This window comes from Scardinius erythrophthalmus (genome assembly GCF_964197995.2).
Source record: "Scardinius erythrophthalmus genome assembly, chromosome: 4".
Classification (NCBI taxonomy): Eukaryota; Metazoa; Chordata; class Actinopteri; order Cypriniformes; family Leuciscidae; genus Scardinius; species Scardinius erythrophthalmus.
The window spans coordinates 12,248,051-12,275,414 of NC_138224.1; the positions used below are offsets into that span (position 1 = coordinate 12,248,051).

General features: G+C 38.7%; 2 protein-coding genes across 2 annotated transcripts in view; both read left to right on the forward strand.

The window, feature by feature from the left end:
* The window catches only part of exoc4 (exocyst complex component 4), a 117,067-nt gene extending 105,440 nt beyond the window's left edge, over nt 1–11,627 (forward strand). The window contains exons 16-18 of the mRNA XM_081363696.1: nt 810–988; nt 1,071–1,230; nt 9,893–11,627. Coding sequence (XP_081219822.1) covers nt 810–988; nt 1,071–1,230; nt 9,893–10,130 — 577 coding nt within the window. The 3' untranslated portion in view covers nt 10,131–11,627. The remainder of the gene's footprint in view (nt 1–809; nt 989–1,070; nt 1,231–9,892) is intronic.
* A 786-nt stretch (nt 11,628–12,413) lies between these two features.
* lrguk (leucine-rich repeats and guanylate kinase domain containing) lies at nt 12,414–25,905 on the forward strand (the record flags this gene model as incomplete). Its single annotated transcript, XM_081363332.1, has 19 exons — nt 12,414–12,521; nt 13,229–13,310; nt 13,568–13,668; nt 13,887–13,968; nt 14,982–15,106; nt 16,613–16,756; nt 17,231–17,311; nt 17,408–17,494; nt 17,781–17,887; nt 18,148–18,267; nt 18,543–18,639; nt 19,502–19,615; nt 19,735–19,936; nt 20,674–20,790; nt 21,683–21,801; nt 21,940–22,028; nt 22,857–22,973; nt 24,470–24,627; nt 25,093–25,905. 19 exons carry the CDS (start codon nt 12,414–12,416, stop codon nt 25,254–25,256), a joined length of 2,214 nt encoding a protein of 737 aa, XP_081219458.1. The 3' UTR covers nt 25,257–25,905.
* Nucleotides 25,906–27,364: the final 1,459 nt, after the last annotated feature.

The window sequence follows — 27,364 nt, forward strand, 5'->3', positions numbered from 1 at the left end:
GTCTGTTGGAGGCCATTATGGAAACCTTTCCATCTCACCTTCTCTCTCAGAAACACTCTTTATCTGTGCACTTATACGCAGGTTTATTAGGCCATGAACACTCCATAGATTGTAGCCGCAAACAAACACACATGCACCTGCTCACAGGACATTCCATCATCCCAGTTCATTCAGCCTTTATAGAGTGAAGCTGTGGAATAAGATATTCACCACCAACACCTGGTGTTTCTCTGATGACAGTCTAGAGTACTATTAACTTACTTGCATAATAACAATAACGCACACATTCAAAAATGGTTTCAAGTTTTTGTTTGTGTAAAATGGATATTTGCATTTTGATTTAAAGGATTAATTTTTCAACAGAACATGTAGAGATGTACTCATGTGTTTTATTATTGTAAACTTAACAAAAACTATACTGATTTTTTTTTTTTTTTTTACTAATAGAAAATTACAAAAGCACAACTAAATCACTAAATCTTTAAATAAACTTTTAATAAAATGAATCTAATTCAAAATATTAACAAGAAAATTAATGATGCTAAAATAACACTGATACAAACTCCCTTTTAAAATAAAAATGTGACAAAATATGCCAAATTTGAAAATAATTAGTTCACATGATCAAAGATATCTTAATTGAGGTTTTGCAGAAATGTCAAACGAAAAGACTACTTCATGTGAAAAATATTCATTTTGAGGTGAAATCCTGTGTGGGTTAAAATAAGTCATATCTCAAGCTTCAGGAAAGTTCTTATCTTACTCAACTCATAATTGTCATTCCGTGCCTGTCGTCTGTGCTCCATCAGGGTCCACTGTTTCCATTATCTGATCCCTCTGGCAAAACAAGGCAACTACGCCATCGTGGCTAATGCAGCCAGCATGGACTACGACCCCCTGGTGGTGAAGCTGAATAAGGACATCAGTGCCATAGAGGAAGTGATGGGAGCCGCCCTGCAGCAACACAAGTTTCAGTATATCTTTGAGGGTGAGAGTGACCTCTTGTCTCAACAGGAAGCTGATGCCTGAAGGAGTCTTTCTTTTCTGACTGTCTTCCTGTCTCTGTGCAGGACTGGGTCATCTGATCTCCTGCATTCTGATTAATGGAGCTCAGTACTTCAAGCGCATCAGTGAGTCCGGCATCAAGAAGATGTGCAGAAATATCTTTGTGCTCCAGCAGAACCTGACCAACATCACCATGTCACGAGAGGCTGATTTGGATTTCGCCAGGTAGAATGCACAAACACACACAAGTGCAATGTAGTGTTGTCAAAAATATACATTTTTCGATACATATCGATACTGAAATATCTGAAACGCCTCAAAACATTTTCCGTAGATACACAATATCAGCTGCACTTTCTCTCTCGCACACACCTTTTTTCCGACAGCGACTAGACACACAAACTCACTCATTTCATTATCTATGGATTAATATTGTTGGTTACAGGGTTTGAATTTCGGCGTGGGATTGCGCGTTACGCATAATTTTACTCATTCCTGCAGATTTTGTGCTCACACCCAAAGTACGCTCACAGAAAGCCGCCTCAGTTAAATACACACAAAATAATGTCAAAATACATGTATTCACGTAAACACAGTCAGTTATGTTTTAAGTGAACGTAAACAGTTGAGAAAAAAACGCATGTGTAACAGTATAATGGATCCGTGTGTCAGGTCTTAAAGTGACAGCAGCCTAATATACCTGCTGCCAAATTATGAGATAATGTTAAAAATATTTTCATGGCAGTTTTTCCCCATGATACCATCGGTACAGTGTGTGTATGTATGTATATATATATATAGATATAGATATATAGATATAGATATATATATAGATAGATAGATAGATAGATAGATAGATAGATAGATAGATAGATAGATAGATAGATATACACACACACACACTTTTATATACTTTATACTTAACAGTGTAACCTTAAATTACTTTGTTGTTCAATTCACATTTATTTGTATGGTGCATTTCACAATACATTTCATTTCAAAGCAGCTTGACAGAAAAAGGATCAGTTAATAAATATCATCTCTCTCCAGTCTGTATATAATTAACAGGATGTTTCTTCATTTTTATGTGAAGATCACTGTCAAAGCTGTGAAATTAGAGAGAGTAATGTGCATTTTTCTGTACAAACAATGCAAATCAATACCCGGCGGATTTCTTGCATGATTATTACAGCGCTGGCTTATTGACCCCTCACTCTCTCATACATGATATCACGTGATGCATGGGTGGTACAGGTGGTGATTGGAATTACAGTGCATTGTTTACTCTATCAAGGCTCCTCTGATTAACCCCTCCTACACACTCACACACACGTCTCTCTGTAAACCCCGTTATGAATACATTGGCATTATCCTCATAAACCGCTTGGAAAACTAGATAATAAAGGAGCACTATAGCACTAGTCTCTTGCAGCTGTACCCCTGTCATTTACATCCAGCGTTGAGTGTGTATAAATGCCTGTGTGTTGAGGGATTCATTGAGAGAGATGGAAGCATATATGTGGATGCTGGGAGATGGAGCTAGGCCCATGAGGAAAAAGGGGAATCGTTGGCCGCCCTCCCATTTGAATGCTTGCTGTGGGCGACTGGGCCAAGGACACAGTAATAACCATCGATTTGAGTTAAAGCTGAGCAGTGCTGTGGCCAAACTCAGTGGCTCTCCTCTATTACGGCAGGCTTTGGTCACAGTGCCATCTAGTGAGGAGAAACATGCCGTCAGTGGAGGAACACTGCAGAGCTTGTCTAAAAACATGAATATGAGCACATTTATTTATTTAAGCCAGTACAAACAGTGTAATTTGATTGCACAGGGCTACTGCCAGAGGTTTTGATGCTTAAATCTGGAGTAAACAACTACACTAGTAGTTTTTCATTGAAATGACCTTGCGTCTGGTTGTTGGTCCAGTCCCAAAGCAAAACCAGAGTGCTTTTACTCTCGCTACATGCTCACACACGTACACATACACACACCATCTGCTCACAGCTTAGACTGAGCCAGGCCATGTCCCAGAGTCCTGCAGGTGCCTCAGTATTGTCTTATCAACGTCACCCAAACCTAGCAAGAGACTAATGTGTTCTTCATCATGGATTGATCAAGTTGAGGACAAATTGTTCCAAAACCTCTCCTTACATCTGTATGAATATGAACCCAGTTAATCTACATTTTCAATCACTACATAGGTACACTACCATTCAAAGGTTTGGGGTCAGTAGGATTTTTTTTTTAATCACATTAAATTGATCAAAAGTGAGAATAAGGATGTATTCATAATGTTTTATTAGATTTCTGTTTCAAAGAAATGCTGTTCTTTTGAATGTTCTATTCATCAAATAATCATTGATTATAATAAAAATGTTTCTTGAGCAGCAAATCAGCCTATTAGAACAATTTCTAAAGGATCATGTGTCACTGAAGACTGGAATAATGATGCTGAAAATTCAGCTTTGACATCACAGGAAAAATATATATTTTTAAATATATTAAAAAAAGAAAGTTATTTTGAATTTGAATTGTGTTTTTGATGGTGAGCAAAAGAGATTTGAAAATTGAAAAACATGAAATATCTTGCTAAACTCAAACTTTTGAATTTTAGTGTAGATGCATGGGCATAGATAAATAGCATTTTAACTTTATGCAAATGAGCAATGATGTAATGTGGCAACTGCCAATGGGAGTGCAGAGAGTAAAGCCCTACCTGGTGAAGTTGGGTAGGAATGTCTACTTTCAAATAGTTCGTTCATCTGTTGTCGTCTGAAATCATTAGTTATAATCTGATTAGCTGGCTTTACATGAACTCAGTTCTGCTTTAGAATTTAGAAGTTTAGAAGTTCTGAATTTAATTTTCCATGCAGAAAATCCCATCTACTATTTTGGAATAATCTATTTTGGATAAACCCGCCCCTGAGCGACACAAAACACTGAAAGTTCTCAAAAAGTACTGTTGTTTTTCACATTGCATCTGGGTCAGACAGTCTCTTTCTAATTGGCAGATTATGCTGCAGTGAAGACCAGACAAAAAAATATACATTACATTAACAAAAAAATAAATAAAAATCAGCCATGCTGGTCACATTCTCTCTTCCAGTGTGAAATATAAAACATGCTCTCTGATTCAGGAATTCGCAGTTCAGAGACTGGCTGACAGACATGCGTCGGTCAGAGGTCAAGCTGTTGGAAAAGCACCTGTCTTGTGAGCCATTTGTAAAGGCTTCTGGAAAAACGACATTTAGCAAGCATGTCAGGGTGACGGCCTGGACTCTTTACACCACGGCTGCTCTGTGCTCCCGATAACCACAAAACAAACCGGCAGCTGCACTTGACAGCACAGAAAGGCTTCTGTGTATGCATGAGTCTTTTCTCCATTTCTGTTTATTATGTTTATCTAGATATATTCCTCTATATTTTTCTTTTTTTGTTTGTTCTAGGAAATAAGATGCCAGGGAAATTAGCTTTCACACTCAGTCTAAAGGTCCATTCACACTTAATCCGAAAATGCGTATTTGTGATTCGGTGGCTCTGCATAGTCAAAACACCATTCAAAATGCTTGCAACGGATGCGAAGAACGCAGAAAATCAAACCTGATCCGAATTTTCTTATGAGGGGCGAAAGTTTCAGAGGCAGTGTGTAAGCGGGATTGACCTAACGTGAGGTCGTATTTATTTTTTAACGTGCAAAAATTTCGGACGCGAATTTCGGACTCAGTGTGCAAGGGCCTTAACTCCCATCGGATACCAGCATGATTAGCAAAGGTGACCGGAATATAAGGCAATATATCCAATATTCATAATGTATTAATGTTGATTTTGATGCTGATAAAATTAAGCACCATTGTGAATATTGCTATGATTTTTAGGTGTTGTTTTTTTCTAGGTTTCGGTTTATTTCTGGGAATCATTTCAGGGAATATGTTGTATAAACTCTCATACAATTATTAATTTACATCGTCACTCAAAAATACTCACCAATGCCTCTGTGGAGCATTTTTCATGCGTTAAAAAAGTAGTCAAATATATGTAGATAAAATGTACTATTTATTACTATATATTCATATAATGGCGCTTATAATTAAAAAATGAAAGAAAAAAAAAAAATCGGAAATAATACTTTTATTTTTATTTATTTACTTACTGTGTAAGTAACCGTTCCATTCACACAAAAAATATCTTATATTTTGAATAATTTTGACAATGCTGTTAGGATAACTACTACTACTACTACTTTATGAGTCTATTCCACCTGCTATCCCAGGACTGCTATCCTGTCCAGTTGTTCTCTCATATGTTAAACCAGGTCAAACCATCCTCAAAGCCTCACCTCACCTCACTTAAAAACAGAGCCGCTGATGAAAGAGCAGCTTGTCTGCAAAATGTTCCCATTAAATTGAAAATCAGACCTGTCAGGAGGGAATGTCCGGGAAGCCTGATATGCACTTTTGCATGGAAAGCATTGGCGTTTGTAACTGTGGTGTCGACCAAGCGTGTTCTGTTTGATGGAGATGATCATCTTGGGCATCTTGCCTGCTCTCTCTCTCTCTCTAACTAATGTGTTGCTGAGAATGCGCTGACAGAAGCAGCCCTTAATGGCTTAAATATTGTACATGCTGGAAATGGGAGGAAACAAATTGTGCTGATTTGAGTTTTTTTTTTCACTGTCTCCCTTCGCGCCAACATACATCTCCCAGCGTCCTTCGCCGTATGCATCATAAATTTGCCTAATACTCCTTGTATGCACTACTGTACACACAGAACCTGTCTAATTAAAACTTAATGGCACTCAGAAAAACACACAGGTGCAGGTTCTATGAGTGAGAAGTTCCTGCTCTTTATTATCTTCTAATGGGAGGGAGGATTGGGAGAGGAGAGGAAAGGAGGTGATCTTAAAAGCCAAGAGTTAATCAGATTAGCAACTCACCACGGTTTTGCTAAATGCTTTTAAATGTGTGCGAAATGAAGTGTGGAGAATGACATAGTTGGCCCATCAAGCAAACAAACAAACATACAGAAGCACACAAATAGCCAGCTGAACTTTTTATGTTGACTTAAAAACCCATGAAATTGCTTGATGAGTAAGGTATATTATATTATATTATATTATATTATATTATATTATATTATATTATATTATATTATATTATATTATATTATATTATATTATATTATATTATATTATATTAGTCAACATTTGAAGTGGATCAAAATCTTTCATCAAAGTTATACATGAATTTTGAACAATACCCGTTCTTGTCCTAGGACAACTTTGATGAACTTTTTTGATCCACTTCAAATGTTGTTCAAAAACTTGTTTTTGTCAACTAAATAAATATTAAATCAAATAAATAGATAAAAACTGACAACGAAAGTTTAAATTGAAGTGCTACAATTATTAAAACTGAAATAATGAAATAAAAATAAAACCACAAAGAAATATATGTGTGTATATATATATATATATATATATATATATATTCACTTTTATTATATTATTATGTGGGGTTGTTTAAAATGTAAAAATATTTTATTTTTAATCTTCATTTAAGTCTTCCATGCTAGTAAGGTGGCTGTTTTATGTCAAATTAAGTGCTGTACAGTATATGAGATTGTCTTCTCCAGTGTCCCTAATGAGCAGACAGCACACGTCTGGTGGATTAACGCCCTGGCACAGTAAGGGTTACTGGGACACTGTACTGTCAGGCCTGTTATAAATGGCTGTGTTTTTTTCAGTGTCAGAGATGAATAGGGGTTAATGGGACTGCCCTCTCTCTGTCCTGCAGGTGCACTTGTGCTCACATTCACACTTTTTGGCACGCTTTTCAGCAACTTATGGGTTGAATCTGTACTTTTTACTGGCTGAATATGCTGCGATCGTTCGATTTTACATGTTAGTGTTAATCTGCAGCATTAAAGCTCAGCAGTTTATAGGCGTAAGGGCAACACCATTATTTCCAAGTTCTTAGAGAATTCTTCACCGAGGTTTAGTAGAAGAAAGCTGATCTGTGAGATGTTGGAGCATGTTTGTTTCTGTCTTTCATTTAGCGCACCCTCTTCAGCAAGTGGACTGTCTTGTGGTATCCAAAACAACATATCCCTGTTGGTAATTTAAACAGGTTATTTAAACAGCCAGTACACTGCAAAAGTGTGTCTAATTTCAGCTATACTTTTAGATTTTTTTTATTTTTTTATTTATTTTTTGCTACCACAATGCTAGGATGTTGTAGATGGTTGCCAGTTCGTTCTTTAGTTTCGCTTGAAGTATATCAGGGCCTTTGAAGAAAAGATTCTATAGAGTCTTTTAGGATTCATTTTATGGATTTAGTTTTATATAATTGAGTTTTATTTTGATCAAATTTTATGAATTAAACAGCCTTATCACTAGCAAAAAATGTATTAAAGGGTTAGTTCACCCAAAAATTAAAATTCTGTCAGTAATTACTCACCGTCATGTTGTTCCAACCCCGTAAGACCTTCGTTCATCTTCGGAACACAAATTAAGATATTTTTGATTAAATCTGTGAGCTGGATCACTCCTCCATAGGCTTCTAAGACACTATAACTTGCCGGCCCAGAAAAGTTATTAAAGACATCGTTAATATAGTCCAAGTGACTCCAGTGGCTCAATCTTAAAGGAGAACTCCGGTCAATTTTAACATTGAGCTCATTTTTTTGTACATTTGGAGTGCTGTCAATACAGAGAACAACGACAAAAATCGGTGTTGCCTACACCGAGTTATTCTTTTTTTTAACACGGGTGGATCTGACTGCAGTAGATGTTAGAGATATTAATAAAAACGAAGTTAATTCAGCCAGCGCTCATACCTTTGTTTACATCCTGTTTTCGGTGGAAGGCCATAGTAATCGACTGTCAGGTTCACGCGCATAGGTTTAGTTACCAATGATCACGCGCGTGAACTCGACAATCGATTACTATGGCGTTCCACCGAAAACAGGATGTAAACAAAGGTATGAGCGCTGGCTGAATTAATTTCGTTTTTATTAATATCTCTAACATCTACTGCAGTCAGATCCACCCGTGTTCACTCGGAAGGAATCACTCACATTTTCTGTGCACTTGTAATGACACTTAAAGGATGTTAAGAGGCTAAAAAGCAGGCTTACTACTTGCCCTATTGAAGTCAACAAGGTGCAAATTTTAAAAATAGAATAACTCGGTGTAGGCAACACCGTTTTTTGTCGTTGTTCTCTGTATTGACAGCACTCCAAATGTACAAAAAAATGAGCTCAATGTTAAAATTGACCGGAGTTCTCCTTTAAGTTTATAAAGCGGCGAGAATACTTTTTGTGCGCAAAAACAAACAAAAATAATGACTTTATTCCACTTTTCATTTCCTTCTCTTTGGGCCTCGAGTCTTTTCACGTAGTGTTTAAGCGTAGCGCGTAGCCTACGTGGTGACGTGCAACACAGACGCGCTATACTATATTAACAATGTCTTTAATAACTTTTCTGGGCCAGCAAGTTATAGTGTCTTAGAAGCCTATGGAGGAGTGAGACCGTACTCCAGGAGTGAGGAGTGTACTCCAATTATTTTAGTTTACAACATCAAAAAAAAAAAAATTGTATAGTGCATTTATGGTAAAGATCACAGCCACAAAGCATCTAGATACGTAGCTACATGTTCTCATCACCTCAAGCCCTTATGATGTCTGGCATGGCTTTAAAATTTGCATGTGCTCCATCATGAAAAGACTCAAATTGGCCAGTTCTTCCACTGTTTGCTCTGTACGGAGCACCTTTAAAGTGAGAGGTAAAATGGGCTCTTGGGCTCATTTAGAGTGCAGCCAGACGTCTCTGAGCATCTGGAGGAGTGTGCCTGCTTGATAGGGGAGTTACAGAGTCCTGCTGGCTAAGGCCTTTCTGTGTGCCTGAGTAATGCAGAGAGAGAGAGAGAGAGAGAGAGAGAGAGAGAGAGAGAGAGAGAGAGAGAGAGAGAGAGAGAGAGATTTGGAGGAGTCATCTGCTCTGATGGGGTCAAAACACATTCAGCTCTTATCACCCCTGTTACAAATGTGCCTCTGCTGCAGAAATAGAAGTTGTAAGCTCTTTTTGTGTGGGTGCGTGTATGCATACTCATGTGTAAGTGTCTCCTTTAACTATATGTCTAATGTTTAATGTATGTTTTCCCATCCTGCTGGTCAACAGCATGTTTAGACCAAAAGGTCTGTGTAAAAAATGGTCTGATGTTCTCAACAAGTTTTGTGAATGCAGGAATTCACAATAAAGGACAGTGTGAGAGAGTTTCGGCCTAGTTGACAGAACCATCATTTAATTTGATAATTACTTTCATGCTTATATTCTTACATTTTAACAGTTGATTACACTTTATTTTAAGGTGACGTAGTTACATTGTTCTTACTCAAATAAGTACTGCTTAATATTAATTAACTACATGTACTTACTATAGAGTTAAGGTTTGGTTTAGGGTCAGTTACTTGTAATTATGCATAATTTACTGTTATTTCTATAGTAAGTACATGTAGTAACGTGGACCTACGTCACCTTAAAATAAAGTTGATCATACATGTGTTTTCATGAAACTTAAATAAGTTGACTTTCTGAAATGTTTTGAGCAACTTTTTTTAGTTTTGAATAACTTCATTTTTATTATCTTATTTTTACAAACTTCAATGCGAGAATCTTTCTGGTTAAATGAAAATGTTTTACACCATATGCAATCATTCTCAGGTAAAGTGTTTATGAATTTATATCGCTCTCACAGAGTTATGATAAAGCTGTTATATTCTCACAAAAAAAAACTTTTGCAAATGCAAAAATGTGTGAATTCATCCTTGAATAAAGATCAGCAACACTTTGATATGAAATAACACAAACTCTTTCCTTCTGTTTCCCTGCAGGCAGTACTATGAGATGCTGTACAACACGGCGGACGAGCTGCTAAACCTGGTGGTTGATCAAGGGGTGCGCTACACAGAGCTGGAATACATCAATGCTTTGAGTCTCCTCCACCGCAGCCAGACAGGCGTTGGAGATCTGACCGTGCAGAACATGCGGCTGCAGCGCCTCAAAGAGATCATATGCGAACAGGCTGCTATTAAACAGGCTACCAAGGATAAGAAGATCACTACGGTCTAGGCTCGCACGTTTAAACTTAAATCCTCCAATGCTCTGAAAGGGGCTGCCGTTCGTTACTGTCACAAGCTTTTGAGTCAATCACACTTTCAAGCAAACATAGTGGTCATTTGATATCGGTTTCATTTCATCTTGTTGCTTTCCTATTTTTTTTATATATATATTGTAAAGTACTAGGGGAAACCAGGGCTTTTCGCACACCAATGCACACACGCTCGCAGAAGGAACGCTCTAATAAATGAATCCCATGTAATGGTCTGGTTAGACCAGACGACACCTTTCAGACTGAGAGGAAGGATTCTCTCACTGTGGCTTGGGGACATTTTCGTCTCATTTTCTTACTTTATCAAACCGCTGCTCTCAATTATAGAATCTTCCTGCGCTCCGTCTCCCTGCCCGGCCCGCAGCCTGTGTCTGGAATAACAGATGCCAGATTAGAATGCCTGGCTTTTTTATCAGGCAAAAAAGAAACCCCTCACCCGCCGCTTGTTGATTTGTTCTTCTTTCTCAACAGAAGGAAATGGGAATTGCTAAATCCATTTAGCATTTGCTTGTTTGTTGATTCCGTATCAGCCCGTCATCATTATGACACAGACATTGATTGTGACATTCTAAAGTTTTGATGACACTTTCATCATCGGATCTGTGGATTCTTTGGCTGTTTAAACATGAGTTTTTAAGCGTTGATATAAGACTATGTCTACTAAAACTTATATTTGGATCTGATCCTTTTGTCTTATTCACGACTCCTTGCTCAAACTTGCACAAAAAACACAGATCACTCATACTCCGTGTCCTAGGCTATTTTTAGTTCATTAATTATGAATAATAGAATGAGAGACAAAGCCATCGATACAGAACACAGGCGTTAAGCAAGAAGCCAACCGAGCAATCCATCAAAATGACTCAACCACTTGAATCAATAATTGCCACCACCAGGTTGCCAAAGAGAGAAACACAGCAACGATCTTTCATATTCTTACGCCATAAAAATCCTGTTTGGATGTTGAAGATGTGTTACAGGAATGGTTAGGCATTAGAAATGTCATGTCTGCCTTATTTTATTACGTCTGTAATGTATCTAGTAAGAGGAGTCACAGTAAAGACATAGAAGTTTGTGTTTTAAGTGCTATTATTGGGTTCCCGATGTTTGACTCCGATGTTAGCATTATACTGTACATGCATTCTCAACTGTAATATTAATTTAGACCTCGCTGCAAAAGAATCTAATGGGGATTTGCACAATATAGTGGTGAATCAACACTATTTCATGCCTTTGTTTTGTGTTTTTTTTAGTAATGTATTTTGTTTTGTAGCATTTAATAACATTTGATATGTTCACTTAAGGGATTGTACATGCTTGTAAATTTCATTTGGTTGCTTAAAATCTTTCATGGTGAGGAGCCTCGCACAGCCATGGACTACTGGATTTGAACTGAATTTCGCCAATGTTAATGTCAAAATAAAAATAAAGGAATATAACAGACTTTGCCAAGTTTTAACTTGTTTGCTCATACTATCAAAGTTCTTTGTATATTATCAGGCATGCCAGAAGAGAACATAATCTGTATTTTTAACAAGTGGGGAGTTTAATTTCTCTTAACACTTTGCACATACTAATTTATACACACACACACACACACACACATTTTAGTATTAAATGTAAGGTAACTTATGTAGGCCATTTTGTATTAAATGGTTAAATGTAAGTATTCTATAACTTATTTAGGCCTATATAATTTACAAGTTATGCATATATAATTTACAAGTTATGCATGTATAATAGTAAAAAATAGATCTTTATGTATTCCTGCATTTATATGATCTTGTTTTGACAACATGAGTCAGATCACTGAATCGTAGCGTTCCATTGATGCGCATGTGCAGAACGCTTGCGCTGCTTTAGTTTATGTAAGGTTACTAGGCAACAAATGCGCGTGCAACTTAGTTATCATTGATTCTTACAGAAAGTCCGCCTGTACTTTACTTGTTAGAAGGGAAAAAATGAAGAAAATTAATGGCATCAAATATTCCATCTTTGGCGTTTGTGTTAAGCTGAACTTGTCAGATTCATTCCTTCCTCTGGTAATGAGCAGTGCTCTCTAGAGACAGGAAACCATAGCAAAAGACCATAGACAGCAAAAGAAGAGAGGTGACACAGTCATACACACAACAACAATGGAGGTAATAGCCATTTAAATATGCTTATTTACTATTATTTTCTATACGTAACTCTTTGTAGCCATCATTTAAATCTGTGGGGTTTCCTTCAATTGTTCTTTTCTAATGGAGAATGATGGTGAACTGACGGAGGACGAGGTGTTTAAATGCCTGTCCAACCTGGGACAGTCTGCTACAGGACTCCAGCACACTTACCTATGTCTCTCTGTGCCAGTGAGTGATCAACACACACACATTCATATTTGTTTTTTAATGTCAGTGTGGGATTTCCATTTCCTTGTAATATTTTTATACTGACCTAATAATATCTTCTATCAATTAAACCAAACCCTCACACAAACCTTTATGCATTTGTACTTATCCGTGTTGATTTTTGTCATGGCTTGTGTAACAGTCACATGACCACATTTGGTACTGTTCATATAATATCCAAAGGTACAAACTTATTAAATTTTTGATCATTTTAGAGCCAAGTTTGATATCTCTCTCTCTATATCAATGTTTTGACTGATAAACAGGTTAAGACATTATTTAGTATGTTTTCTATTGGTTGGCCACCACAATATAAGTGGTTTTATTGTCCGTTTGGGAATATTTGCTCCCCACAATCTGATCTACACCCAAACACACACACACACACACACACTGAGACTGTTACACCACTATGCAACAATTTATATTTTCCATAATAAAATTTCAAAGGCTTACTCGACAGAGCTCTGGGGTAGAATATTAATTTTTTTTTTTCTGGAAGCACTGATATTGTTTAGTTGCATGACTTCGCTGGAGAGAAACAGAAGTGGCCTCCAAATTAGTTTACATCCTTTTTTAATGCGCCATACTCTCCTCTAGTTTCAGGGTTTTACCGGATGACATTTTATTGCCATCTTTACTGAATTTCTGATTGTGTTTGGCCACAGGGGCGAGACTTGAAAAATGTCTCCATTTTATGCAATTACATCTATCTACAAAAGCTAGAGCTTCCCTACAATAAAATCAAAGGTAGGTTTGCACCAGCTTAATGTTTGTGTTAAAAGCAAACTATATGGTGAAATGAAATTTGCTGTCATGTTTCGGACCTGCTCATATTTGTCTTCCGCTAATGTAGATAATATCCTCTTGTTGAAAATGTTTGCCGGAATTTTCTTCATCCGTGCCCTTCATGGTTGCTTGCTAGCGGGACAAATAATCTCAGCTGTGCAGATGCTTGTCATCCATCTTTCTCTTGCTCTTTCTGCCTAATGTTTTGTGACTGGTAGATCTATCCTGCGTGAGTCACATGCCACACCTCATCATACTGGATGCTTCCCACAACCAACTCACTGATTTCTTTGGATTCCAGCCACCAAAAAATCTCAAGGTGAGATTCAGTACAGAGCATTGGGATGTCATGTGAGGTTCACTTTTCCCATGCATCGCTGAAGGAAGAATAACTTTATTGTCTCATAGATGTTTCATTATTAATACTAGATGTGTTTTACAAAAAAGTGATCTCTAAAAGGTTCAAAATGTTGCTTTTTTTATGATCATCTTTCATACTGTTATTTTCTTTTCTTTCTTTCTTTTTTTTTTTTGCAGGAAGTGAATTTTTCACACAACCAGATCGCAGTTATGAAGGATCTTTCTGCATATTCTTCTTTGTCCAAACTGATTCTCGACTGTATCCTTTTTAAGGTTGCAAAGCATGACACAACATTCGCAATTCATTTTACTTCAGGAATGTATTTCAAAAGTGAATATAATATAGGGCGGGGTAACACTTTATTTCGATGGTCCATTTGAAAAATTCTACTAACTATAAGTAACTTTGCAACTACATGTCAATTAACTCTCATTAGAATATTAGTAGACTGTTAGAGTTAGGTGTTAGGGTTCGGGTAAGTAGAATAAGTTGACATGCTTGCAAAGTCACTTATAGTGAATAGAACGTCTTTTGGGGAGCATCAAAATAAAGTGTTAGAAGATATTAAGCAGACAGTCTACTAATACTCATGTTACTGGTAGTTGACGTGCTGTTGCCAAGTTACTTATAGTTATACCATGGTCTGGGTGAATACTCGATTCTGATTGTCTGCAGGGTGTCCATTAAAAAGTGATAATGTACACCCGTCAATTTGCCTGATGACAGTTCTAAATGATTGCGCTGGCTCAAACTCACTGATCAACTGCTGCGGTCGGGTCGCTGTGGCCACGTTGCTTGGCAACGCCTGTATACGGGAGATATTAAATAGTGCGCTCGACTTAATAAATAAAAACCCTCACGATTTTTACTCTAAAACACATTAAAGTATTATTAATTGATTAAATATTTCTTTCTTTCATAAGTGACCATGGTATAAGCGGATTAATGCCCTTCGAGGTGTCCATTGTCAGGTATTAATGGACTTCGGCGGAGGCAACCGTCCGACGCACGCCTCGCCGTCGTCCATTAATACCTGATAAAGGACACCTCGTCGGGCATTAACCCTTACTTAATAGAATGTCTAAAGTGGACCATTGAAATATCCATCGGGAATTGATTGGATAGGGAAAAGTGGGTTTCATATACCAAAATGGAGGACACAATAAGACCTGGAATGTGTAATTAAAAAGTAACTAGGGTGATTCATCTTGACTTTAAACTATGGATTTGTTTCTAAACAAAGCATTCTTTGACCATTCCTCGCTGGTCAGATAATTCATTTAGTGCCATCAGCGGACTGGAAAAGTGCAAAAGGCTCTCACACCTCAGCCTGGCCCATAACAACATCTCCCGCATTAGGGGTCTGGACCATCTGCCCCTCAGAGTGCTCTGTCTGGTATTATCATCCCTCTTAAACACACACACACTACAGATATTTATAACATAACAGCAACACCCATTTAACACAGCTAATTTATTCCTGATGATTAATAAGTGTAGAGAGGTATAAAATATGAGTGTAATTTGTCAAATATTTACTTAAGAGCAGGTTTGCTGATAAATTAATGTGTGTTTTGAGGATGGAAATTAACAGTGGGAAGGCCAAGGACATGTACTGAATATGAAACTCTAAAATGTTCATTTCTGTTTGGGAAAATATGTCAACGTCTTCATGATGGGGTGATAAATAAATGTAATCACGCTTGATTTTAATTTCAGATTGGAATAGAGAAATGTGAGGTCTTCCTTGTCTTTCCCCGAAGTGTTTACGAGTCCCTGTTGGATTAATTAGCGTCAGACTGCATAACCTGTTGACATATTTTCTGCTCCCCACATAGTATCTCCCCGTCACCTGTCATCCTCTTCCAGATTATGTTGTCGTGTCAACACTTTTAGAAAGGTTGCCATGCTTGCTGTCTGTGATAGTGTGGGCAACACTACAGCCTCTTGTTTTGGCACGTCCTTCTACCATTTTGATATCGTTGACAGTTACTGTTTTTTCCCAGAACCATCCCCTAACTGTGTGTTTTTCAGACAGTATGCATGATTAAGCTCCAGCCTTTTCAGAAAATAAAACAAAGCCTGGTGTTGAAGCCCACCATATGGCAGGCCAGCGTGCCACCAGACCTTTGCCACTCAGCTGAAGGATGTTTATGCTGTCCTTTATCAAAGGGATTCTTTATCGTCAGCAGCGCCGCGTCCTTTGGTGTCCATGTCCCCATGAGGCCAAGCTGCTGGCGTGAGAGAGCCTGGACCCCGTTCAAAAAAAAGACTCGCTCGTACACACCCTCCCACGCGCTGAACCTGTCCGCCCCCTGTTGCTCTGAGACCCTGAACAGCGTGCGCCTGTCAGCCTGTTCCTCTTACACCCATCACACTTTGGATCTGGAGCTTCCAGAGCCCCTCATGGTCAGTCTCCTGCTGTTCGGTGCCAGGCATGGGGGTATTGTAAGGCCAGGGCTTTGGAAGCTGGAATCTTTTTGGCCCTCGTATTATGTTGCGGGTCAATTTGACCCATTTCTATTTTTGAGTTGTCAGAAATATTGAAATACGGTTAAAGTTTTGCTGGTTTTACCAGATGTTTTGTTGTTTGTCATAGTGTGATTTTTGGTAATTTGTACTAACCATACACAAACCTAATACGAAGGCTAGGAGAAGGGAGGTGAGACGGGCGTTAGGTGTACGGAAAGTCTCTCGTTCATTGATATGCACTCGCTACATCTTACCAGATGTTCACCTGTCAGTCTTTACCCATCAGCCTTGAATTAACTGAGCTCACCTGTCAATCACACAGTCACAGCCATACAGAAATAGCACATGACCGTGCAGATCATGTGCAGAGCATTTTAGTTACTGTTCTTTGCAATATTGAAATGATAATTGTGTATGTGTGTGTTTTAAGAGGGTGAATGTGATACACAAGATTGAGAATCTCCAGACTCTCCGCAACCTCCAAGTTCTGGATTTGTCCTGTAACCGGATTCAAAGCCTCTCGGGTCTCCAGAACCTCCATCTCCTGGGAACTGTCAACCTTGAGAGCAATCTGGTAAAGGAGCTGTCACATTCCTGTCATATTATATTATGCAAATGACTCTAATGTTATACCTCAGAACTTAACCAACCAAAAGGAACCAGTCTGACCAAGTGAAAATGGTTAGGAAGTCTAAAATGTGAGAATTGCAACTAAAAATCTGTCAGAAAATAAAAGTGCAAAAATGTTACCTACAGCAGCTTGTCACTGGGACATTACCCTTAAAGGGACAACTTTTGTACCTTATCTACTCCTAAAAGATTCATAGTTGTACTTTAAGGGTTTATGTTACTACTCAAAGGTACGAATATCCATCTTTTAGATCTAGAAAGTTGTACAATCTTTGCACATATTTTTCTTCAAGTGTATATGTGGCACTAATATTAGGGGTAAATAATGTACAAAAGTGTACCTTTTGAAAAGGTACCGCCCCAGCTTGTTTCACTCAACAAATTACTCACAACTTGTTTTTTGTTCCTTGTATATCAGATCAGTGAGATAAAGGAGGCTGCACATTTGCATGACCTGATTTTGTTGAGAGAAATGAATCTCCTGAGAAACCCAGTGCAGGTAAGGCCACCATAAACATCTCAACTCCACAGCATAGATAACAATGGTCCTAAAGTCATAATTACCTTATACTAAAAGCCATTTGGCTTCTTGCAGAACCAAGATGACTATAGGCTGGCTGTGATCTTCCTTCTCCAGCACCTCATACTTCTGGACCAACACACTGTAACTGCAGAGGAGAAGGTGATCTGCTTTAAAAAAAAAAAAAAAAAGATGTTTAGTTCTAAAAAGTGAAGTGCTGTTTATGGCTTTGAGGAGGAAGCCTATTGTTGCACAAAAAAATTTTTTTTGAATAGCATATGCTTGCTGGTTGGAGTCAAGGATCTGGGTTCAAGGATCTGAATTTAACAGAAAATAACTAGAAAGTAACTTGAAAGCTCTGAAAGTTTGTTGTAAAATAAAGCATGTATTTGAACGATTATGGCAAGGTTGAATAGTGAGTCACATTGCTGTTGTCTTTCATTTTCAGGTGTCTGCTGTGAACAAGTACGACCCTCCTCTGGAGGTGATCGCAGCCAGAGATCACATGACCCACTTGATGTACCAGCTCATGCAACCGCAGGTTATTTTTGACAGGTGCGACTTTTCGATCCGCTTTCCTCTTCATTTTATGGGCTTGTCTAGTCCACATAGGCCACTTCCCTCAAGCAGAAAGCCCTTCAAACTACTCACAGAGCTCTGATCTGAACTAAAATTAATCTGGAGCAATGTAGTGAGGCTATTTGAAGTCACACAGTTGGTTATAAACTACATGGTTGAACTCACAGGAAGTTCAATAGCATGGTTCACCACAACAGCGTTAAGCTAATATGCATTTTTGCATGTTATTCCACAAGTACTCTCCCCAGTCTGGATGCTCCGTACCCCATGCTGGTCCTAACTGGCCCGCAGGCCTGTGGGAAGAGGGAACTTGCCCATAAGCTGTGCCAGGAATTCAGAGACTATTTTGCTTATGGGTAAGTGTCAGTTTAGAGTGCATTATTAAAGCCACTAAAATATGATTTTTCGAACTAATAAAATATGAATCTGTATTTTATTCGACTGTATAATGTGATGTAATTGTGTTTATCTTAGAGCTGCACAATATTGGGAAAAACTGACATTGCGATATTTAGTTTTTCTACGTATATATTGTGATATGAAAAAAATGACTTTTTTCAAGATGACATGAATAGTTACACTTGGAAAGAATGAATGATTCTAGTTTCTTTAATCGATTTGTTTGTTGTAGAGCCTGTCACACCACCAGGGGGCCCTATTATGGGGAAGAGGATGGATCAGACTATCACTTTGTCACAGAGGAAGAATTTCAGAACATGATTCAAATGGTAAAGTCTTCAGTCAGACAGCCAGACTTTTATCATATTCTGATCTGCTTTTGCACAATTTTATTCATAATTGTGGACCATTGTGTTACAGTTTTCATGCCCATTCATCTGCAGAAACAGACTCCCAGAGGCCATATTGGTCTATAAAGCAATGACATGCCAAAAATGTGAAGAGGGGAAAGAATTCACCCTAGATTCTCTCTTTCCCCAGGCCCCTCGGGTGCTTCTGAGAGAGTGCACACCTAGTGTGTGCCGCCACTATCTCGTTTAGCTCTGAAGTGTTGCTATATAAGTCCAGTGCTATTGATTGATAGAGGCTGGAAGGAAGCCTTTTGATGTGCGATTATAACCTTATGCCGGCAGCACAGAGGAAGAAGAGACTGAGTTTTACAGACTAACCTCTCCTACCTATATCATACAAACACAGATGTGTGTCGGCATTCTGCAGACGCAAACGCTCCTCTGCTTTTTCCTGTTTGGTGCTTCTCTCTGGGCCTGTTAAAGCAAAAAGAGGGTAGGATTAGAGCATGGTTGGCTTTTGTACTGATGTTTTAAAGCCACCTTGACCAGAGACGTAGAAACATGTGTTTGAGAATTGCTTTCTGCGAGTAAAAGCTTGACTACAGCGTTGCTGCTGGTAAATGGACCCAGGTGCAGTTGGACACTGGGGTCAAAGGTTCGTCTGTGTGGGAAGAACGATGTTCCCTTGCAGCCCAAAGATCAAGAGTTCAGGTCATTCTGTAGTGAATCTGTGCTGAACATCCATGTTGACGCCCATTCAGAGATTAATTTGAGTTCTATGACAGTCATGTTCCAATTACAGTGTGTTTTTTTTTTTTCGTTTTTATTCTCCTACTGTCAGGGCCAGTTTGTTCAGACGATGCAATATGGAGGACATTGGTATGGCCTGTCTCGGGAGTCTATTGAGCATGTGGCTCGTGAAGGTCTGGCCTGCTGTGTGCATATGGAACTAGAGGTATGGCATCAAGAAAACATGTTCCACCAAGTTAACATTCATTGACCAAGCACAAAATTGGGTCAAATGCCACAGTAGTTAATCATACCAGACGTTTCGTGTGTTTGTTCCAACACCAGGGAGTGTATAGCTTGAAGAACTCATGTTTTGAGCCCCGTTACGTCTTGCTGATCCCCACTGTTGTTGATAATTACGTCTGCTTTCTGAAAGCAAGAGGATTCTACAGCAACGCTCAGATGGAAACAGCTGTGTCTCGCATTGATTTGTATGCCAAAATCAACAGAGAAAAGCCTGGCTTCTTTGATAACATCATCCCTTGTGGTAACAAAATTTTATTAACCCATATAGGTTAGTTACGCTGTGTCTGTCTATAGGAATATACTTTTTATTTCCCTTTGTGAATTGTAAGAAAGTGACAATTAAGCAAAACTGCCTTAGCAAGACATTTTCAAAGATTCATTCAGGTTTTTATGGAAACTCGATTGCTCTCTTCTATCAAGTGGTGCAGATATGACAAGTTTTTGTTAGCCAACCTAGACGTTAGCATCACCCTGGTTCCCTCGATAAAAAACCAATAGGATTTGTCCATTGGCTTTTGGATTATTGCAGAAAATAAGGTCTGTGACTTAGAAAAGCTTTTGATTCTTACACATTTTGTGAACACAACTTTCATGAATTCATAATCAGCAGAAGTCAAAAGCTAAACGTAGGCGATAAAAAAACTACACCAAAGAGGACTAGTGAGTAGTTGAGTTCACCCCTACGGCTGATGACATTTAATGTAACCAACAACCTCTTGTCCTATTTAGCCACTTGTTTTGCAACCTTTTACAAGACAAGTAAAAGCTTTAAAAAAAATCACAAGAGTGTATTACTGATGTATTTCATATTGTAGAATAAAACATGAAAATATCTTGAGTTCACAGACCTTATTTCAAGCATTTAACCAAAAACTCAATCAAAAAACACATTGACTTCAGGATGATGGAACCGGAAGTGCTAAAAATGCTAACTCGTTTCCGGGTTTGGCCCCTGCACCACTATATTATGCTCATCAGATGATCGTGCTGAGGCCTACCAGACACTAAAACAGCTGGTGAAAGAGTACCTGGGTCTAGAGGAGCAGGGAGGAGGAGATGACAGCAGCTCAGTAACACCTGACAACACCTCCACAAGTGAGCTATCACAGTCCAACTTTGCCATACAATTAAAGACCCAATGAAATCACTTGACAAGCACTATTTTTTCTTTCCAATGTCGATATTTCACAGTTGGAAGAGAATTAAAAAATGTACATTAAAAACATGCATTTTAACATTAGATGTTAGATTTTGATGTTAAATCCACTATTGTTTTATATAGAATTGTTCTATAGTCTATACAGTATTTCATGCAATTACATCAGAAGTAACTGTAATTTAATTACAGAAAATTAAGAGTAATCCCTCACTTTACTTTTTCAAGGGAAAAGTAGTTAAATTACAGCCAACATTGCATTACACCCAACATTGGTCATGTGCCTCTACAAGTAAAGTCATAACATAATGATATTTCTGCAGATAATTAACTAAAGACTCATTAAAACAGACTGCTGGAAGTTGAAATCCATGACTTAATCCATGACTAAGACATTTATTTACACTTAGTTAATACTAGATGTTGATAGGGAATTAATCCATGGTGATGTCAAATGTATTTAATAGCAATTCATATATGACTTACTCTATTAATCGACACTCATTAATCAATGGTTTAGTTCTTCTTTAGAGTCATACATTAACTTCATGAGACATACTGTACAGTAGATGAATTAATGCATGTTAGTACACCCGTATTGTAAAGTGTTACCAAAATAACAGACATGGACTAAAGGCCACAAAACTCTTAATTTGTTTTCATGGGGTCTTTACATAAAGTCAGTTTTGTCTGCGGGGTGCTTCGCCAGGATTATAAAGGAAATAGTTGTAAATAGTTGTACTCAGTGTGAGGCTGTGGCACTTCACTGCTGCAGCCACAGCAGACATCTGTTCACGATGGCTGAGTGCCCTAACCATAATGCTGTCGTAGACGCAACTGGTGAGTTACTGGCAGCCAACACGACAAAGGACACTGACCTAATGGACTCCTACAGCAGAAACTACCAGAACAAAATCCAGGCCAAGATGACCCCTCAGCAGTCCCCTGCAGTAAGTGAGAGCATGTCCAGTGTTATTGATTCTGTTTATATTACATCATTATTGGTTTGATATAATCCACAGAAGCTGTCATGGCTGGGAATAGCAGAACACTTAAGTGATCAAAATATATTTCTGTGAATTTTAAAGGAAATGGCTTCCAATCACAGACGGCAGCAGCTGATTCGGGAAGCTTTGAGTGGGAAGAGTCTTGGTGCTTACGCCGAGCTGTTTCAGAGGTAACATAACACTGTATATTACTCAAAGACTGTGACTGATGAGATAGAACATCACTGTTTCATCCCCATAATTTATACTACTGTACAAAAGTTTGGGGTCAGGAAGATTTGTGAAAGAAATTAATACTTTTATTCAGCAATGATGTAATAAATTGATCAAAAGGGACAGTGAAGGCATTTATACTGTTAAAAATGTTTCTGTTTTAAATAAATGCCTTTCTTTTGAAATGTCTATTTATTAAAGAATCCTGATGTATCACTGTTTCCACAAAAATATTAAGCAGCACAACTGTTTTCAACATTGACAATAATAATAAGAAATGTTTCTTAAGCACCAAATCAGCATATTAGATTGATTTCTGAAGGATCATGTGACACTAAAGAATGGAATAATGGCTGCTGAAATTCAGCTTTCCCATCACAGGGATAAAGTACATGGTAAATTATATTAAAATAGAAAATGGTAATTATATTTCATAATATTTCTGTTTTTACTGTAGTTTTTAATCAAATAAAACTTTTAGATAGCAAAAATATTAAAACATCTACACAACATATTAGTGTTGGTTGAAATAGTAGATTTTTAATTAGCTGAATTGTTTTGGTGATATTTTAGTGACATTTCAATGATGTTGTATTGATAATTCAATACTGTATTTTGTTTTACATGGTTACAATTAAATATTCTGGATTTGTAACAAGCTATTGTGGTTGTATAAAATGCAAAAAAAATTGTCTCGTCTGCACAAAGCACCACCACAGACAGAGGCTGGTGTGTGTAAACAGTGTTTAACTGACACTGTATGTGTGTTTATGTGTGTGTCACAGGAGTGCACCAACAGCTCCATCATCATTAGCCTCTCACTCCCTGCCTCAACCAGGCCCCTCTTCCTCCTCAGTGCGTCCTGTTGGCCTCGGCAGTCATGACCCCGATGAGGACAGCAGGTATGTCACACACACCTTCACATTTTCACCTCTGGTCTCTGACCTGAGCGTGGCAAGACAATTAACCTTTCCTCAAAGTCCTCTCCTTGTGTACATCATTTCCCAGGACGTGTTTTATCTTGTAGCCTCTCCCTTTATGTTTATAACCTCCATCTCCATTTTACACACATTCAGGCTCAAATATCAAAGTTTTCACCCCCAGCTCAAAGTTAAAGCATTCAGGTACCTGACATGCCGCAAGCCATCTGGAAGATGTATGTGTTGGAGCACGTAAATGCAGATTTATGACTATCGGTGCTTTTTCCTCTCCCGTGTGTGAGCTCGGGGACTCTAACCAGGCGAGGAAATATAAGACTACTCCTGTGAAATATGCATGTCCCCAAGATATTTAAATACACTGTAATTTAGCTCATTAAGAGGAATCCTGGGAGATTTACAGAGCCGCCCGGTCTGCGTGGTGCACTGGCGTTTGCTTATTAGCTTGAAGGAAAAAAAGGACAAAAATAATGTGCTACTCCAAATTGTGTTAAACAGTGACTTTTGTTTCTCCTCCACCAGGGAAAAGCAATATGCAATTGGAGTTTGTTACTTCGCAATCTAGTTATGAATTTTACTGTTGTCTTTATGAAATCAATTGAAAATGCAGCCTGGATAATCTTGGGAGATCTGTGAGGGGACCATTGCCAACTCTATATTAATCAAAACTTCTTAAAACCTGTTTTTTAATGGGTGTCTTGAGATGTTTATTTATTCAGCGCTTATGTGTGTGTGTGCGCCCGCGGGTACATGTGAGTGTGCTTTTTTAACTCAATCCTATAGAGAATGAAACATTTCCATATTGTTGTTGCTATTTGGATTTAGTTTCCAATCGAACTGAGGATTGCTGCATAAGGAGACCTTAAAAGTTGGGTTGTCAGTCAAATTAATCGCACTCCCAATGAAATGTTTTGGTCAGTAGGAATTTTTTTTTTTTTTTTTGCACTTTAAGAAATTAATACTTTTATTCCGCTAGGATGCATTCATTTAATCAAGTGATAGTAAAGAGATGTAAAATGTTGTAAAATATTTCTGTAAATACTATAATACTTCTATAAATTACATTTTAAACTATTTTAAAATAGAAAAGTTATTTATACATACATACTGTATATATATATATACATACATATATGTATATACTGTATTTATTTATTTTCAGCCTTGGTGAGCATAAGAGACCTCTTTCAAAAACATTAAAAGTCTTACCGACCCCAAACATTTGATTGGTAATATGATATGTTGATTAATTTATCAAAATTAATATATTAATATATCAGTATTTTGAGAAAAGACATTAAATGAAGATCATTAAAGACATTACATTATCGTGGTAGGGGAGTGATTTATGGAATAGACAAAAAGTAAAAAGCCAATAACTGACCAATCACTGACCTGTTGTAACCCTGTCTTTACCTTTCTTAATCTCTCTCTCTCTCTCTCCATCTCCTCTGTCTCAGTTCTGAGGAATCTCGTGCCAGTTCTGGCCTGTCCATGAGGAGCTCAGCAGGGGCGCTCTCAGCTGAATGCCCGGCCCGGGGATCAGACACTGGGTCAGGGCCCAACATAGAGCCTTTGGATATATCTATGTTGGGGCAGGACCGGGACTCTCTTAGAGGTCAAGAGCTCATGTTCCTTTCTGTGCTCATTTTTAATACATTTTAGTATCTAGTTTGTACATCCCTAAAGATGAACATACATAGAGGCTATTCGCACAGAATGCATCCTTCCCATTGTTTTTCACTATAAACATGGGCTAGACAGACGTCTTTAACCGTTCCGCTCACATCTTGCATCTTTTGCAGCGTCTCGCGCATGAAACTGCAATGTAAATACTCGGCGCTCGAGTTAAAAGAAGTTCAACTTTTAAAAACCATGTCTCTAGACCTTGCACTTCTTTCTGTTCTACTGACCTGCATCTCTGCGTTCTGTTTGAACGGGTCCATAATATTTGTTTCATTTTAGAAGGTGTTCACATAGGTATTGTATAATTGTAATTTGTTTAAATACCTATGACTACTCATACAATCACTTTAGATTGTCAGTTTATGTGACTAATGGATGTCTGTTTGATCTCTCGCAGGTCACATGGACTCAGGTCTGACCCCTGACGCTCCTCGCTCAGTCTCTGAATGTGTCTCTCCAACACTCCCCTCCTCCCCGGGCCGGCCAGGTGCCAATGTTAAACCAGTCCTGCCGCCCATCCCATCTGGAAGGAAGACCAATGATTCCGGCTCAAAGCAGTAACTGACAGAGAGCTAGAGAGGGTATAGATTGTGAGATATTAGAACATCGTGTGAGTGTTAGTAACAAAAATAGGTTATTGAAATTAGTTTAATAAACTCCTGAAGCCTTAAGCCAGCCATTCAATAAATGTCAATGAAAGGAACAGCTGTGCTCAGTGCTGAGAGGCAAAAGCAGGCAGGTCATCGGAAAATATGGAGATTCCCATCCTTCATCTGTGTCCTCCAGTGTGAGTGATCTGAGAGGCTGAAGGCTTATCCCTCATCAGCAGATCTAAGCTCTGGAAACGGCCTGAAGGTCTCAAATCCCTGGACACAGGAAATGAGGCAAAAACGTGTGCAATGGAGGTCATACTTTACATTACAATGTTACAATATATCATCATATATATTTCTTTTTTTGAAAGAAATTAATACTTTTATTCTGCAAAGGAGCATTAAACTGATCGAAAGTGACTGTCAAGTTCAAATAAATGCTGTTTGTTTCCCAAAATCCCCAAAAATGCATGCTTTCCACAAAAAATATTAAGCAGCACATAATAATGATAATTGTTGGTTTAGCAGCAAATCAGAAAAATTAGAATGATTTCTGAAGGATCATGTGGCACTGAAGAGAAATTCAGCATTGTCATCACAGGAATAAATTACATTTTAAAATATATTAAAATAGAAAATAGTTATTTTAAATTGTAATAATTTTTCACAGTCTGTCACGTTTCATGAATTCACTGTCTCTCTTTCCTCCCTTACGTTAGTGTGTGAGGGTGATTGCTAATCACCTTAATTAGCAGCAGCGCCATGCTAATACCTATCAGCCGTGCCTATATATGTTCATTGCCTGGTGTCTTGTGTTGTCAGATCGTTGTTAGAATTCCCAGTGTCGTGTCCTGTCCTGCTTTCTGTTTGCCTAGCTGCCCTTGAGCTGCCCTTGCCTGTGTTAGATTCTAGTTCCCGAGTTTCTGCATTTCTGCCTGGGATTATTCTCGTCTGGAGTTCCATTGCTTCGTGCCTGGATTCATGGATTTCTCACTACACTTCTGCCACCGCTGATCGGGTTTCCTGTCAACGTCCCTGCGCCATTCCATTGGACTGTCTTCCTGCACCAGACTGTTTTGGATATTGCTTCTCACCTTCTCTATAAATAAACTGTTGTTACTTGCATCGTGTATCCTCCATTATTTATCATGACAGAACGATCTGACCACAACATGGATGCAGCAAGTTCAACAAGCCTGAGTGAGTTTATTTCAAGAAGTATTGCACGCATGGATCAACAGGAAGAACATATTTCGAACACGGGTCATGCTGCACAAGCTCTGGTGGCGCAGGTGTCCAAGCTCACCCAACAGCTCCAACAACTGAAGAGTCCCGCTGCGCCACCCACACTGCCCGTTCAGCCCACCTCCCCGGAGCCGAATCGTCATCCAGAGGCACATTTACCTGCCCCGGAGAATTATTCAGGAGAACCTAATTATTGCAGAGCCTATCCAAGTGCTCAATGTATTTTTCTCTGCAACCGCTGACTTTTAACAGCGAACAGTCTAAAGTGGCTTTTGTCTTGACTCTGCTTACTGGATGAGCGGCTCTCTAGGGAAAGGTGGTGTGGGAGAACCAAGATCTGTGTACTGTTCCATCGAGTTCCGCACGCTGGCCGCAGAGTGCCATTGGAACGAGGAGGCGGAGTGGGACTTGTTCCTGCATGGGCTGGTTGCTCGTGGAATGACATAAACGTCCAATCAGACTACCTGGGGTCGTCGAAGGTCAACAAGCCAGTGGCAGGGAAACGGTCATCCCCGTTTTCGATCATGAGCCCATGCAGGTGGGTAGAGCTCGGCTTTCCCGGGAGGAGAGAGAGAGGCGGAGATCTAAGGGACTTTGCCTCTATTGTGGAGGAGCGGGCCATTTCCTTTACTCCTGCCCGGAAAAGATCGAGCCCGGTAGTGAAGATGAGGCTACTATCCAGTGGGATCTCCGCTGAGAATACCTCATTATCTACTCTTCTCCCAGTAAGATTGAGATGGGCAACCCGATCTCACAACTGTCAAGCCTTACTGGACTCAGGAGCAGAAGGTAATTTTATTGACCTGACTTTTGCTCACAAGCTTCAGATTC